A 13,115-nucleotide genomic window follows, 5' to 3' on the forward strand; every position below is an offset into this window, starting at 1 on the left:
TTGCATTTAAAGAGATGAACGTTACTTAGATGATTGTTTCCTCCTAATTCAAACAGGTAGGACCCAACCACCAGCTGAAAAAGAAGAAACCCCAGGCGACTTTTTCTATAACGTACGCCTCTTTTCATTTGAATTTCAAATTTTTGAGTAATTGGTCAGTTGCAAGTAAAGATTTTGTAACGAAACCCCTTACCTTGATCTACTTTATTGCTTCTGGGTCGTTTTCTTCTCTGTGTTTTCGTCTTCTTGATAGACATGGGAGAATCGACATGTCTCATGCATTCTCTACCTGAACCCAACAACCATGTAAGTCTCGACAAATTCATCAAGTGATTATTCTTCATCATGATTTTTAGTTATCAACTACCAATTTGTACCAAGTGTTTGTCAAAGTGCTCCAGTGAGTTGAATTTTACTGAAAATGTGTTTTTGTGAACTTTTCTGGGTCCTCAACTGATTTCATATTGTAGTATGTTGGGAGCGAGTTGTTGACTACAAAGTGTTTGTAGAAATGCTCCAATGAGTGGAATTTCTCTAAAAGCATACTCTTAGCAGTTTTCTTGCACTCAATTGGAGTGTTTCTTTGATCTGAAATGATAAATCTGGTAAAATTACTTGTTTACAGGGGAACCATGTACATGTTCTTGGAGATTCAGTCTCTTTTGGGAGGTTCACATCAGAGTCATTAGCTTGGGAAAAATGGTCAACATTTTCTCATAAACGGTATGTTGAAGAAGCCAAGAGTTATGCCCAACCTGGATCAGTTGCCCAAAAGAAAGCTTTCTTTGAAGCTCATTACAAGAAAGTGGCTGCTCAAAAAGCTGCTGCAGCCGCTGCTGCATTGCTTGAGCAAGAAAAAAACGCCATCGCCACCACCACCACCACCAGCCCCAAGTCCTATGATGATTCACAAACATCGTTGTTGAACATTCATATACCACAACCACCATTGTTGAATACACAGAAAATTGTCAACGAAGAACAACCTCTCAATCTTGTTGAATCGGGAACTGAAAAGATTGTAGTAGATGTGGGTTTGAAGAAGAAAGATTTGGTAAAGAAGATTGAGAATCTTGAAGATCATGTTTCTGTTTCTGAGGATAGTAGAACATCTCAAATGGACAGACCTTTGTTGAAGGTAATTATAAATTTATAATACTTGTTCTTTTTTTGTTGTTGATTAGTTTAAAAAATTATTGATTATATATATTTTTATTCTGTTTTAGTCAAAGTCGCACACAGAGCAGGAGGTTTTACAACCAAGAATGAGGAGAAAACCAGCTACACCTACTTTCAGGTCAACATTAGTCAACAAGAAACAAGCTAAAATCCCACCTTCACCATCAAAGTATGTTGCTTTTATGAATCCCAGAAAAGAAAACAACATCATCACTCCAAAATCCAAAAATTCTATTTCCACTACAATGGATTCTGTAGATAAAAAGAGAATAGCTCCAAGATCTTTATACACGTTAATGAATTCTGGTTCTGTTAAAGAATCACAATCATGCAAATTAAACTCTCAAAATGTTCAAAAGATTGAAACCAAAAAACCTGTTCCTAGTGCTCATTCCACACCCAAACGCTACCCAACACCTACAAGGACTCCTTCTAAGGTAAAATTACATTTATGCCACTCCTTTATATGCAATGTAGCTTAAACTTATGTGAATTTTGTTTCCTAGGTTAAAAGTGGGGTGAATAAGCAACCTTTGGCAACACCTTCAGTAAAAAGAAGGTAAGTTACTCTAAATTTTTATATTTCTTTAAATGGTTTAAATAATCTTGCTGTTTCTTTATATTTTTTAATAAAGGGTGGAAACACAAACGCCTTCAGCTGTTGGAAGCAAAACTCCGAGTCAAAAATGGCACATTTTCTCAGCTGTGTAAGTTGTTTCAGGAATTACCATTTTGACATTTAAAGGATTCATACTCTAAATATAAATGGGAAAATTACTGTTTTAACCTTTTGACTTATTGTGTGTTAATTAATAATGTAGTTCAAAGTCACTGAGTGCTTATAGAAACAAGTTGCAATCACCAACTGTATCTTCTCCTTTCACTTTGAGAACAGAGGAAAGAGCTGCACGAAGAAAACAGGCAAGAATAGCAACCTACTTTATTACTCTTGAGCCTTTTAATAAAATATTCTTGTAGTTTAATGAATCTATGTTTTGCATTTAATTATTTTCAGAAGCTTGAAGAGAAGTTTAATGAAAAAGAAGCGCAGAAAGTGCAGCTGCAAACATCATTAAAGGTTTTATAACTTATAATCTTTTCTCATTTGTCAAATTTCCAATTATTTTCTTGTGTTTTTTATATTCGAATAATTTAAAAATACAGGAGAAAGCAGAGACAGAATTTAGAAGACTTCGTCAAACTTTCTGCTTTAAAGCTCGGCCGTTACCCAGTTTTTATAATGAGAGAGAAACACCAAAGAGCATGATCAAAAGGGTATGTATGTATGTATATACGTCTAGAATTTGAAAATAATTAAAAAAAGAAAAATGTATATATATATATATATATATATATATATATATATATATATATATATATATTTTGAGGAATGAATTTTGTGTTTGTTTTTGTAGACTCCACAAGCACTAGGGAATTTGAATTTGAGGTCGGTAAATGTAGTAACGCCTACAAGAAAACCTCCGACAACAACAATACCGTGTTCCATCAAGAAATCTTCTAGAAGACTTTGGAAAAATAACAATGATCAAAATCCGATTAATCATCCTTTATCTGAATTAGCAAGAAGGATTAGCCATGAAAATATGTCTCCAAATATTCTTCAGTAATTTTAGTTTGTGCATATAACTTTTGCTGGTTTTATATGTCTGTCCATTTCCAGTTAAAAGATGATTGATTGATTATGTTCCATATTACTATTTCTCAATTGCCAAGGCCTTTTGGCATGAATGCAAAATTTGTTGTATTTTGGAAAGAGAGTTTTAAATATGATTATCATATTAATCTTTGTCTTATTATTATTGGTCTTGTTTGTATTAAAAAATTGAAACAAAACCCATCAAATGTTGTTTTCATGTTAACACCAGACCCATCAAATTGATAAGAAACAATCCCCACAAAATGATTAAAAACACATCCTTTATCATTTTCATGGGGTTGGATTTATATTATAAATTAAAATGGGTCCCACAAATCAAGGAAATTATAATAAAATATAGTAGTTGTAGATCAATTTTGAAGAAAGTAGTTGTAAATGAATCATTGGAGTTATGGTTTATCTTAGAAACAAACAAGTGACAACAAGAATTGAGCTAACTTTATTCATATAATACACAATTAACAAACTATATGATTACATATCATTAACATATAATAACAATAATTTAAACCAAACCCCAAAATCATCATGCATAATTAGAATATGATGATATGATGAATTTGATCAAAAGAATTTGAATTTACTCCATTTGTCCACCTACCAAATACCAATCATCGTCTCCAGACTCATCCTCATCTTCATGTCCCCAGCATAACCCCACATCACAAAAGCTCATGGCATCATCATCATCAAACTCATCATCATCATCATCAATATGGACATCATTCTCATGCTCATCTGCCACAATCCCAATCCCAATTGCGAATCCAGCACCAAGGTCTATTGCATGAGTACCAACATCATGATCATGATGATTGTCGTCATCATACGCGTAATTATAAGCATAAGTTTCTTCTACTCTACCCTCGTAATCATAATCATCATCATTGTAACCCTCTTCATTAGCCAAATAAGCCAAAACCCTAGTCGCCGAGTTCCCAACAGGATATTTGGTCCACTCGTTCTCAGGATCTATCGATCTGATCTTCATGGCCCCTTTAGCCTTATCTCTGGACTTACAAACCGCGTGTTTATGATGATGACCGGAGCACCGCCCCTTGTGACATTTCCCGGTACACTTTGATTGATTCGTCGGCTTGTTGAGCACCTTGGTGAACAGCCGTGCGGCGGTGGTGGAATCCACCATCTTTTTGTAGCGTTCTTGAGCCAAAAGAGGCTGATTAATATCGTAACACCTGATTGCACCATGTTGACGACGATCTCCCTTCATTTTGTTTGTTGTTTGAGAAGTAATTTGAGTACAGAAATGGTGAAAAGTGTGGGTTTGGGAAGAAATTAATAGGGAAAAGAGGTTAGAGTATAGACTATGGAAGGATGAAAGAGGTTAGATTATTGAAGACGATTTGTTCAGTTGATACGCAACGTGGTTTCTTTTTGGAGGGTCAACTGTGCGTATTTGCCAAGCTGGCTGCCTATCGTCAATTCTATATCTATTTCTATTTATGGTTATCTGTAACTCTTTTGAGGCATAATGGGAATATCCCATTTCTGCAACTCCTTTATTCAAACATGGTCTATATTATTATAAGGTTAAACAAAAAATACCAAAAAAGAAGTTTATTAAAATAAAGAAAATCATATTTTAGTATTTATAAAAATGGCCACCATTTAACAATTTCAAATTTCAAATGATATATAATATGAATTTTTTTCTTTATTTGTATTATATAATTTTCAAAAACTTTTTCTATTTATTTTCGAAATATGTAATTTTCTCCATTTTTCAACCAAAAATTACCTTTATGCGTTTGTATGATATCTACCATCCATTTGTTAGGTTTTTTCTTTTTTTAATCTTTTTGATAAATTCCAATAAAAAAACGAATCATTTTCTTGAAATTTCGGATTTCAATAATTTTCTCCAAATTCTGAAATACCTTCTAAATAAACCTTTTATCTTTTTCAAGAAAATATATTTTTAATATGACATAAAGTTGGTATAAAATATCTCATTATGTTATTTCTTTTATATTCGAATGTTTTTTTTTTTGTGAAATCGAAGGGTTTTTGTTTATCATTTTATAATTTTCGTGTTTATGTTAAAAATAAATTGAAAACCAACTTCAAATTCTTTAACATGATAACTTTTAATTCTCTTTTAGACTAATGACATTAAAATGCATTTTTTCCCTACACATCCCAATAAAAATGGATGATATTGTTAGCATTCTTCACACTTTGCTTTTTTCAAACTCAGCTTTTGCTTAAGTTTTGAATTGATGCCTTACATATGGTCATTCACACCCATAACCTTTTACATACCACCATACTCTATCCTTCTCTTTTTCTCTCTCTCTCTCTCTCTCTCTCTCTCACACACACACACGACCTTTCAAAATACTATTTGGATTTTTTTTGTTGGGTTTTATCAACATCAATACACTCTCTAAAGATAGTTGAAACAATCAAAGATTTACCTAAATATACATACTCCATAAGATCTAGGTTTTCTAGTTATATGAACGAACAATAAAAACAAACTAAAGAGAAATATATTAACCTCTTCGTTTTTTGAGTGGGATCTCGTAACTGCTAGTGAATGCAATGTATAAAGGATCCAAAGTAGAATTCCTCTAGTGTAGTTAGACCCACAAACACCAAAAGCAAAAAGGAAGAACACTAGATTAGGGTTTATGCGAAATTCACTAACCCTAGGAAAGAGGTTATGAATTTTGTCCACTAGGAGAGAGAGAGAGAGAGAGAGAGAGAGAGAGAGAGAGAGGGTTAGACAAAAATATGAGAGATTCATCAACTAGGGTTTGACCCTAACAATTTATTTATAGGATGCAGATAAATTCTAAATGGATTCAAACTCTTCAAGTTAATCCTTATCTGATTCAAACCTGTCTTATCCCTATCGGGGAGCCTATCAAAACCATCCTCCACATGGTCTCCAGGAGCTTCTGGAATATTCCAATTAATCACTAGGATTTAATTAATATTCAAGCTCTTTAATTAACTAAAACTATTTAATTAATTTCTAATTAATTTATTAATTACTTAATAAATTAATAGCTTATTTTACTCAATTTTCTTATTTCTATTTGGGTCATGAGGCCAACCCAAAAGGATGTTGTTATTATTAGAAATATTACCAAAAAGTTAATGACCTTGGATACTGTTTCCAACATTTTCTTCCTACCCTCACATTGTGTATTTGGTTGTCTATGCTACCCCAATCTTTTTGACACCATAAGTCATAAGCTTGATCCCTACTTTACTGCGTATGTCTTCTTGGTCCCTCTCCCGATCATTCGGCCTATCGTTGTCTTGATCTTATTACTTAGTAATTTATGATCTATTTTCATGTCATATTGAAAACTAACATCCTTTCACTCGCTTCCTCCCTTAGGAATATGTAGTATTCAACACGTTGAATGATGATATGTCCCCTTTCATTTCCCTTACTCATATACCTCCCTCTTTAACCATCCATATCAACCCTACTAGCATTGAAAAACCCTGGATTCATTTTCTCATCCTGGTAGTCATCGTGGACCCTTCTTCGTCCAAATTAACCACTACGACAACATCCACCATCCCACCATTTTAGTCCCTCACTCTTTGATTGTGTCTAACCTTTCTTCCTTGACTCATGTCTCCGTTCATCCCATGATAATCATCTTTCAAACCTCGCCAACTTCTTAATCTATTGGGCACAATTATGCATTATATCATTCTCAAGTATCATGCTCATGCTTTGTGTAACCCTCATTGGAGAGCTGCTATAGACTCTGAAATATCTGCCTTGCTTTCCAATGGCTCATGCCAATAGTTTCTCGACCTCCCTGTGTCAACATTGTTAACTATCGAAGGATCTTTTGTCATATATTTGGTGGCCATGGTAATTTTGACCGTTATAATGGTCGTTTAATGGCCACAAGGTTTTATCAACATCCCGATTTGGACGTTAATATGATCTTTAGCCTCTTAGTCAAGCATGTAAACATTCATACCATTTTAGCAATACCGTTTTATGGGGTTGGCCCATTCATGGATTTGATATGAAAAATGCTATTTTGAACGTGAATATTACTAACATGATCATATTCGTCAGCTTCGAAAAGCTCTCTACGACCTAAAACAAGCCACTTGTGCTTGGTATCGATGTTTTGATGTTTATTGTCCTCTTTAGGTTCTATAGAAGCAGATATGCAGAAACAAATATGATACCAAAGGGTCTTTGGTCTAGCGGTAAGGAGTGGCTCTCTCAAATGACAGGTCATGGGTTTAAGTCTCACTAGGAGACATGTGGTGTTTAGGATTAGATTAGGAGTAGGATAGTTTGCCGTTTAAAAAAAAAAGCAAATATGATACCCCTTTGTCCCTCTCTTCATGTTCATGGCTATCTATTGAATTTGCCATGAACTCACCGATCTGGTCATCATTTTTTTAGCATTGTGTCACATTCATCGTCTGATCTCTCTTCTGCAACGTTTTAAAACCTGGGTCAACCCGGCCGGTCCAACCGGTTGAACCTGGAACCGGACACTAGAGCGGGTCAATATACACCGGGTTTTTGCCACTTTTTGACCCGGAGCGACCCGACCGGTTCTCACCAATACGTGGTCGAACCGGTCATAATAAAACGGAAAAAACGTTGTTGAACCGGTCAGCCCAAATGTTTCTTTTATTTTAGCCCAAATGCCTTCTTTTATTTTAGCCCATTGACGAGAAACCTAATTCTTTCCTTCACAGTCTCTATTCTCTAGTCTCTACCAAATATTCGACACCCCCTTATTGGCTTCCATCCCTTTCTCCATTGTCGTCGTACCTGAACCTGTGTGGTTGCCTGGTTGCCCTGTTCCAGAGACGCTCCCAACATCCACCATTTTCTCATAAACCGACGCCAATGTCCCTGTAACTTTGTCGACGTAGCTGCTGCTCCGGCTTGATGGGTTTCCTGTGATGGTATCATGTGGTAGTCGACTTTGCTGGTTTCAATTTAAGGTAAGAAATCTTCACAATACAAATTTCGACTTTGCTTATTTCGAAATTTTCACAGTAAAATTTAAGGTTTTCAGTGATGTTTGAAGTTGATTTCAATTTAAGTTAAGAAATTATGTTTGAAGTTTGAACTTGATTTCAATTTCAGGTAAGAAATTATGTAAAAACAGGGGTTTTACATATTGCAATTCCTATTGTATATTCCAATACAGTTGAAACAAATTACCACCAATTTTAAGATGTTTTGATTTCAATTCTTCTTGAACTCTAGAAATTTGATAGTTTGTGCTCTGTTTTTTCTTGGAAAAACAGTTTCCACTTTGAACTTGATTTCAATTTAAGGTAAGAAATTATGTTTGAACTTGAATATTGGAAAAATTGAATGTTGACATTAGAAAACTTTTGACATCAGACTATCTGTAACTTCTGTTTGAAATTGAACTTGATTATGTTTGATTTTGAGTATTGGAAAAATTGACATCAGACTTTTTTCATTTTCAAACAGTTAAATATGGCTTCTGGATCACAACAACAATCACAAACTCCATCCAATTCTTCGGCTCATACAAATGTACGGACAAAGACAGATATAGGGTGGGATTATGCAACAGTGGTAATTGATGAGAGGGGAAAAAAGCATGCATATGTAACTTTTGTCAAAAAATGATCGGTGGTGGTGGAATAAACAGATTCAAGAAGCATCTTGCTGGTATTAAGGGTGAAGTAGTATCATGTCTAAAAGTGCCTCCTGAAGTGCGTTTTACTATTAAAGGGAACTTGATAGAACATGCCCAAAAAGATAAACACACAAATACTCTTACTATATCAGATGATGATGAAGAGATGGAAGAAGCACAAATACGGAATGTCAAGGCACGATCTACTAAACAGGGAAAAAGGAAAGCTATGCCACCTGTTCATCCTTTCTTGTCAAAAAAACATAAATGATTCTTCCCAACCCACTATCAAATCCGCTATGCAAAGCAAGACAAAGTTACACGATGTTGATTTAGCTACTGCAATGTGGTTTTACATAAATGGTTCATCCTTTCTTTTTTATTTATTAAAATACCCTAAACCGGTTGGACCGGTTGACCCATGAACCGGTCATCACACCGGGTCAACTAAAAACCGGGTTTTAAAACATTGTTCTTCTGCTTTTATACATACAAGCCATTGGGTTCTCAGTCACATTCATCGTCTAATCCCTCTTCCGAGATATCCTATGCTTGTAAACATGTACCTTATCACGACCCTTTAATATAGCCCCATTGGGCTCTATTGGGATCTTAGTCACTAATATTATGCTCTCCACCAACTTTGCCTCTATATACACAATCCAAATGAATACGTTGAACCATATCCTTAGCTATCTTCGGGGTACTCTCTTATGGGCTTCTAATTCGTCCATATTTAATGGTACGTCTGGTGTCTTACACTTATGCAGCCTAGGCGGGATGCCCTATGATTAGTTAATCTACTTCAAGGTATTGTGTCTTTTTAGGTGACAAAATTTGTCTCTTGGAGAGTGCTGCACCGAGGCATAGATAATGCCGTTGCTGTGACTGCTTGGCTTTGCAACCTTCTTCTTGAACTTTATTGTGCCATGTGTCTTGCACATTGTATTTTAAGATAATACCAGTGCCATATACTTATCTTCTAATTATGTTTAAAATCAACACACTAAACATGTTAGATTTACACTTTGTAAGGAAGCGTGTTGCTTTTGGTCATACTCATTTGTTTCTTTTCCGTCTTCACACACCACACACACAAACTACATTGAGGGCGGCCTTTTCCGTATTTTCTGGATTATCGACAAACCAAGTCTTTAAATATTACAAAACTAACCTAAATTTTTTAATACTATTCACTAAAAAACTAGTAAATTTAGGATGGAACCAATGGGGATAAAGATCATCATATGTCCATACATGGATGGCATATTTGAAGCTTTTTACAAGCTTCAATAGTCTGCTTATACATTATCCTGTAAACGGATCATATAACCATCAGATAAACATTTTCGATACACAACATTTTGTAAATAGAACCTTTAAGTTAGCTTCTATGAAGTAAGAACCATGAGATATATTATATACAAATTACAGAACTGCAAATCAGCATTTTTTTTTTTTTACAAAAAAAATCAAAAAGAAGCTGAAAATTATAGCCAAATTGAAACAAAACTTCATGCGTCTTCATTAGATGTAACAAGTGGCTCCTGACTTACCATGCCTGGACTTTCAGATTTCACAATCTTGTGGGCAGGGTAAATCACATAATGTTGCAAGATAAACACGATGTCAAAGAAAATAGACACCTGCATATCATAAAGAAAATCCCCTTTTCTTTTAAGAAATAATATTTTGAGAGTAAAATTGATAAAGAGAAAGTGACATACCAAAGAAAGCAATGTCTTGCCTATATTCCCATAAAAGTTTACCCATGAATCTGAGAAATACAAGTAAAAGGGAAGAATATGTTTTAGGGTATATATATGCTCCTTAACTTTTTTACTCTGAAATTTGCATTAAAAGATAACATACGTTGATCTATAGATTGGACAGTCATTTGCCCATAATTTGCTAATCCTCCAACCAGATCAAGCAAAATGTTCCCAATGCTAAACCCAACTGTACTCTTTCTTTGGAAGTTCATAACTGCCTAAATTCATACAATTTATATAAAAAACAATCTCAACCCATGTATTAAAATCAAGCTAATTAAGAACACTCCTTACTTGGGGTATGTACTTGATCACTGTCATGACAACCTGTAATGTGCTGCAATTCACAAGTTGAACAAGCTTTATTTATATAACCCCAATAAATTTGGGTAAATTAGGTTTGATGATAATTAGAAATAGAATGAAACAAGTTACCTAAAGCAAGACACCAACCAAAGCCATGAATGACTAGGTATAGCTATGAACACGCAGATGATAACAGTTAACCAGGCTACTGAGAGTATTAAAATACTAGTCTTGGAGACCTTCTGACCTCCACGCTGCAAAAAATACAATAATTAGCTAGGGTCTTTTAGTGTATGATAATGATACGACAGTAGTTGAACTGTTGAAGGAATCAACGCATCATCTTTGACTATTCATCAACACTTCAAATCAGATGTGATTGTTGATCATTGTAGATACTTACATCATAGATGCCTATCTGGAATAAGGTAAATGCAGTTAGAACAACTGCATGAATGGAGAAAGCAACATCATTTGCGGCTACAGGTATCATCTGCAAATGCATCAGGCAAACATACATCAACAACGTAACTCATTTGATATGATCTTTCATCTACTGTGATGCCCAAATTCATGTTCGAGGCTTAAATTTCAACTTTTACAAAGATTTGAAAACTTTTACGTTTTTATTGTATTCTGTGTTCAATGTAAGTTGAATGAAATCTGGATCCTTCAATATTGATCTAATTAATGTAAGGAATTTCAATTTTTTAGAAAGGATATTTTACTTTCCATCTCAACGGACATGAATTCAATTTGAAAACACAATTCTATAAGCGACATGTCTACATGACCTTGCTCTTAAACATCTGTGTATGGAAAATGGAAATACAAATGTAGTAGTGACAGATAAAACCTCATCGAGCCCATATTTCTGGCGATACTGACGTTGAACCGCTGAGCTAAAGAAGACGGAGGCGTTGTATATCAGATAAGACGAATGCTTAGTCAGATTCAGCACCACGAAATCAAAATTCAGACCTATCACACTGCAGGTTTCAGTCCAATTCGGAGAAATTAATTCAGCACATAGCAGTGTACTAAGTTGGAAAATACATTGAAGTAGCATAAATAGATCATATAAACTCAATTTCAATCGAACACTTACCTTTTCCTTTTGAAATTCAATATGACTTGTGGATAGAAGCTGATAGACCAAGCACAGAATGCAATCCATCCCAATACACTGGATAAAACCTCCATTTCTGTTGAATTCCATGACCCCATGCTTCCTTGATCACCTGAAAACACACCGACTGTGAGTGTGAGCGTGTGTTTGATCTAGGAAGTTGGGAGTGATTTCGTTTTCCGGGATAAGTTTCTATTGGAATTAGAAAGTTGGTTTCATTTATAGTGGATTGACGTGGGGCGAAATTTAATAATTTATATGGAGTTCAGATCCAGTGCGGAAGGGAGCATGGAGGCTGTAGACAGGACTCCTATTATAGGTAGACACGTGGGAAGTAAGTTGAAAGGTGTGAGGGTTCTTTGGAGATAAGAACAAGGGAAAGTAAAAAGGGGAAATGAATCTTTCCGGTTCCTTTTACTAAAGGGATGCAAGGTTACGCACCCAGAATAATCGGTTTGTCCGGCTATAAATAAATACTCTCATGTTGATTTTCTTTTCTCTAGTCTTTTTATCTCACGGTGTTACATCAAAAAAATATAAGAACAAAAAAAATATAAAACAATAAATATACAGTCACATACATATTCTCTCTCCTCTCTCACCTCGTCATTTAAATGTCATTTGTAGTAAAAAGGCAATGTTTTAAAAACCGGTTTTTTAATTGAACCGGTCGGGTGACGTTTTCCGGTTTGACCGGTTCAACCGGATGGTCAAACCGGTTCTATATTTTTATATGTTTTTAATTATCCTGCATACATTGATTACAAAACTTGTCATCTTTTTAGTATTACAAACGTAAATAGAATGTAACATATAAAAACAATTATTATAGAAGCCAAAATCAAACAAAGAAGCCCAAAACAAACACAAAAATTCAAGACTGTCCGGTTCAACCCGTTCCATTCCGGTTCAATTCAACCGGTTGAACCGGTTTTTTACCAAAACCGGTCGGTTCAATCCGGTCAGGAAATCATTATAAAACCAGTCCAAATCGAACCGTCCTCACCTCCGGTTCCCGGTTCGACCGGTTCAACCGGCCGGTTCGAACCGGTTTTTAAAATACTGCAAAAAAGCTTGGCATGCCACCACCATGAGACGGTGTATGCCATGCAATTATGCAAATACCACAGTCATTCCTTAATTCATATAACATTTTATATCTAAAAACATTCAATGTGAAAAATAGTATTTAAACATCAGAGTAAAAATCACGACTATTCAAATGCGGAATAAACTATGGGGATGTTGTGTAGTCACGCCGGGTCTTCCCTTTCGAACTAGAAGTACTTGAAACCATAAACATGAAACCGTAAGTACAAAGCTTAGTGAGTTTTCTCCAAAATATCAAATATCATACATATCATTGGGCTTAGCCCATAATAATGGGTTTATTCCTTCCTAATAAG

General features: G+C 34.9%; 3 protein-coding genes across 3 annotated transcripts; 1 reads left to right on the plus strand and 2 right to left on the minus strand.

The window, feature by feature from the left end:
- Positions 1–29: 29 nt before the first annotated feature.
- Positions 30–2,978, plus strand: LOC145109540 (protein WVD2-like 7). The gene is made up of 9 exons (XM_079046720.1): positions 30–306; positions 626–1,138; positions 1,227–1,616; positions 1,686–1,738; positions 1,815–1,886; positions 2,001–2,100; positions 2,195–2,257; positions 2,344–2,454; positions 2,595–2,978. Exons 1-9 carry the CDS (start codon positions 256–258, stop codon positions 2,805–2,807), a joined length of 1,566 nt encoding a protein of 521 aa, XP_078902846.1. The 5' UTR covers positions 30–255; the 3' UTR covers positions 2,808–2,978.
- A 295-nt stretch (positions 2,979–3,273) lies between these two features.
- LOC145109541 (uncharacterized) lies at positions 3,274–4,302 on the minus strand. Its single transcript, XM_079046721.1, has one exon. It carries the CDS (start codon positions 4,086–4,088, stop codon positions 3,438–3,440), a length of 651 nt encoding a protein of 216 aa, XP_078902847.1. The 5' UTR covers positions 4,089–4,302; the 3' UTR covers positions 3,274–3,437.
- A 5,584-nt stretch (positions 4,303–9,886) lies between these two features.
- On the minus strand, positions 9,887–11,916 carry LOC145109542 (PQ-loop repeat family protein / transmembrane family protein). Its single transcript, XM_079046722.1, has 8 exons — positions 11,689–11,916; positions 11,437–11,569; positions 10,984–11,073; positions 10,710–10,834; positions 10,569–10,611; positions 10,375–10,492; positions 10,230–10,279; positions 9,887–10,148 (listed from the first exon to the last, which is right to left on the minus strand). Exons 1-8 carry the CDS (start codon positions 11,805–11,807, stop codon positions 10,017–10,019), a joined length of 810 nt encoding a protein of 269 aa, XP_078902848.1. The 5' UTR covers positions 11,808–11,916; the 3' UTR covers positions 9,887–10,016.
- Between the last annotated feature and the right edge of the window lie 1,199 nt (positions 11,917–13,115).

Source organism: Lactuca virosa, chromosome 4 (assembly GCF_052849685.1).
Source record: "Lactuca virosa cultivar CGN04683 chromosome 4, Lactuca_virosa_CGN04683_v6, whole genome shotgun sequence".
In the NCBI taxonomy this organism is placed as follows: Eukaryota; Viridiplantae; Streptophyta; class Magnoliopsida; order Asterales; family Asteraceae; genus Lactuca; species Lactuca virosa.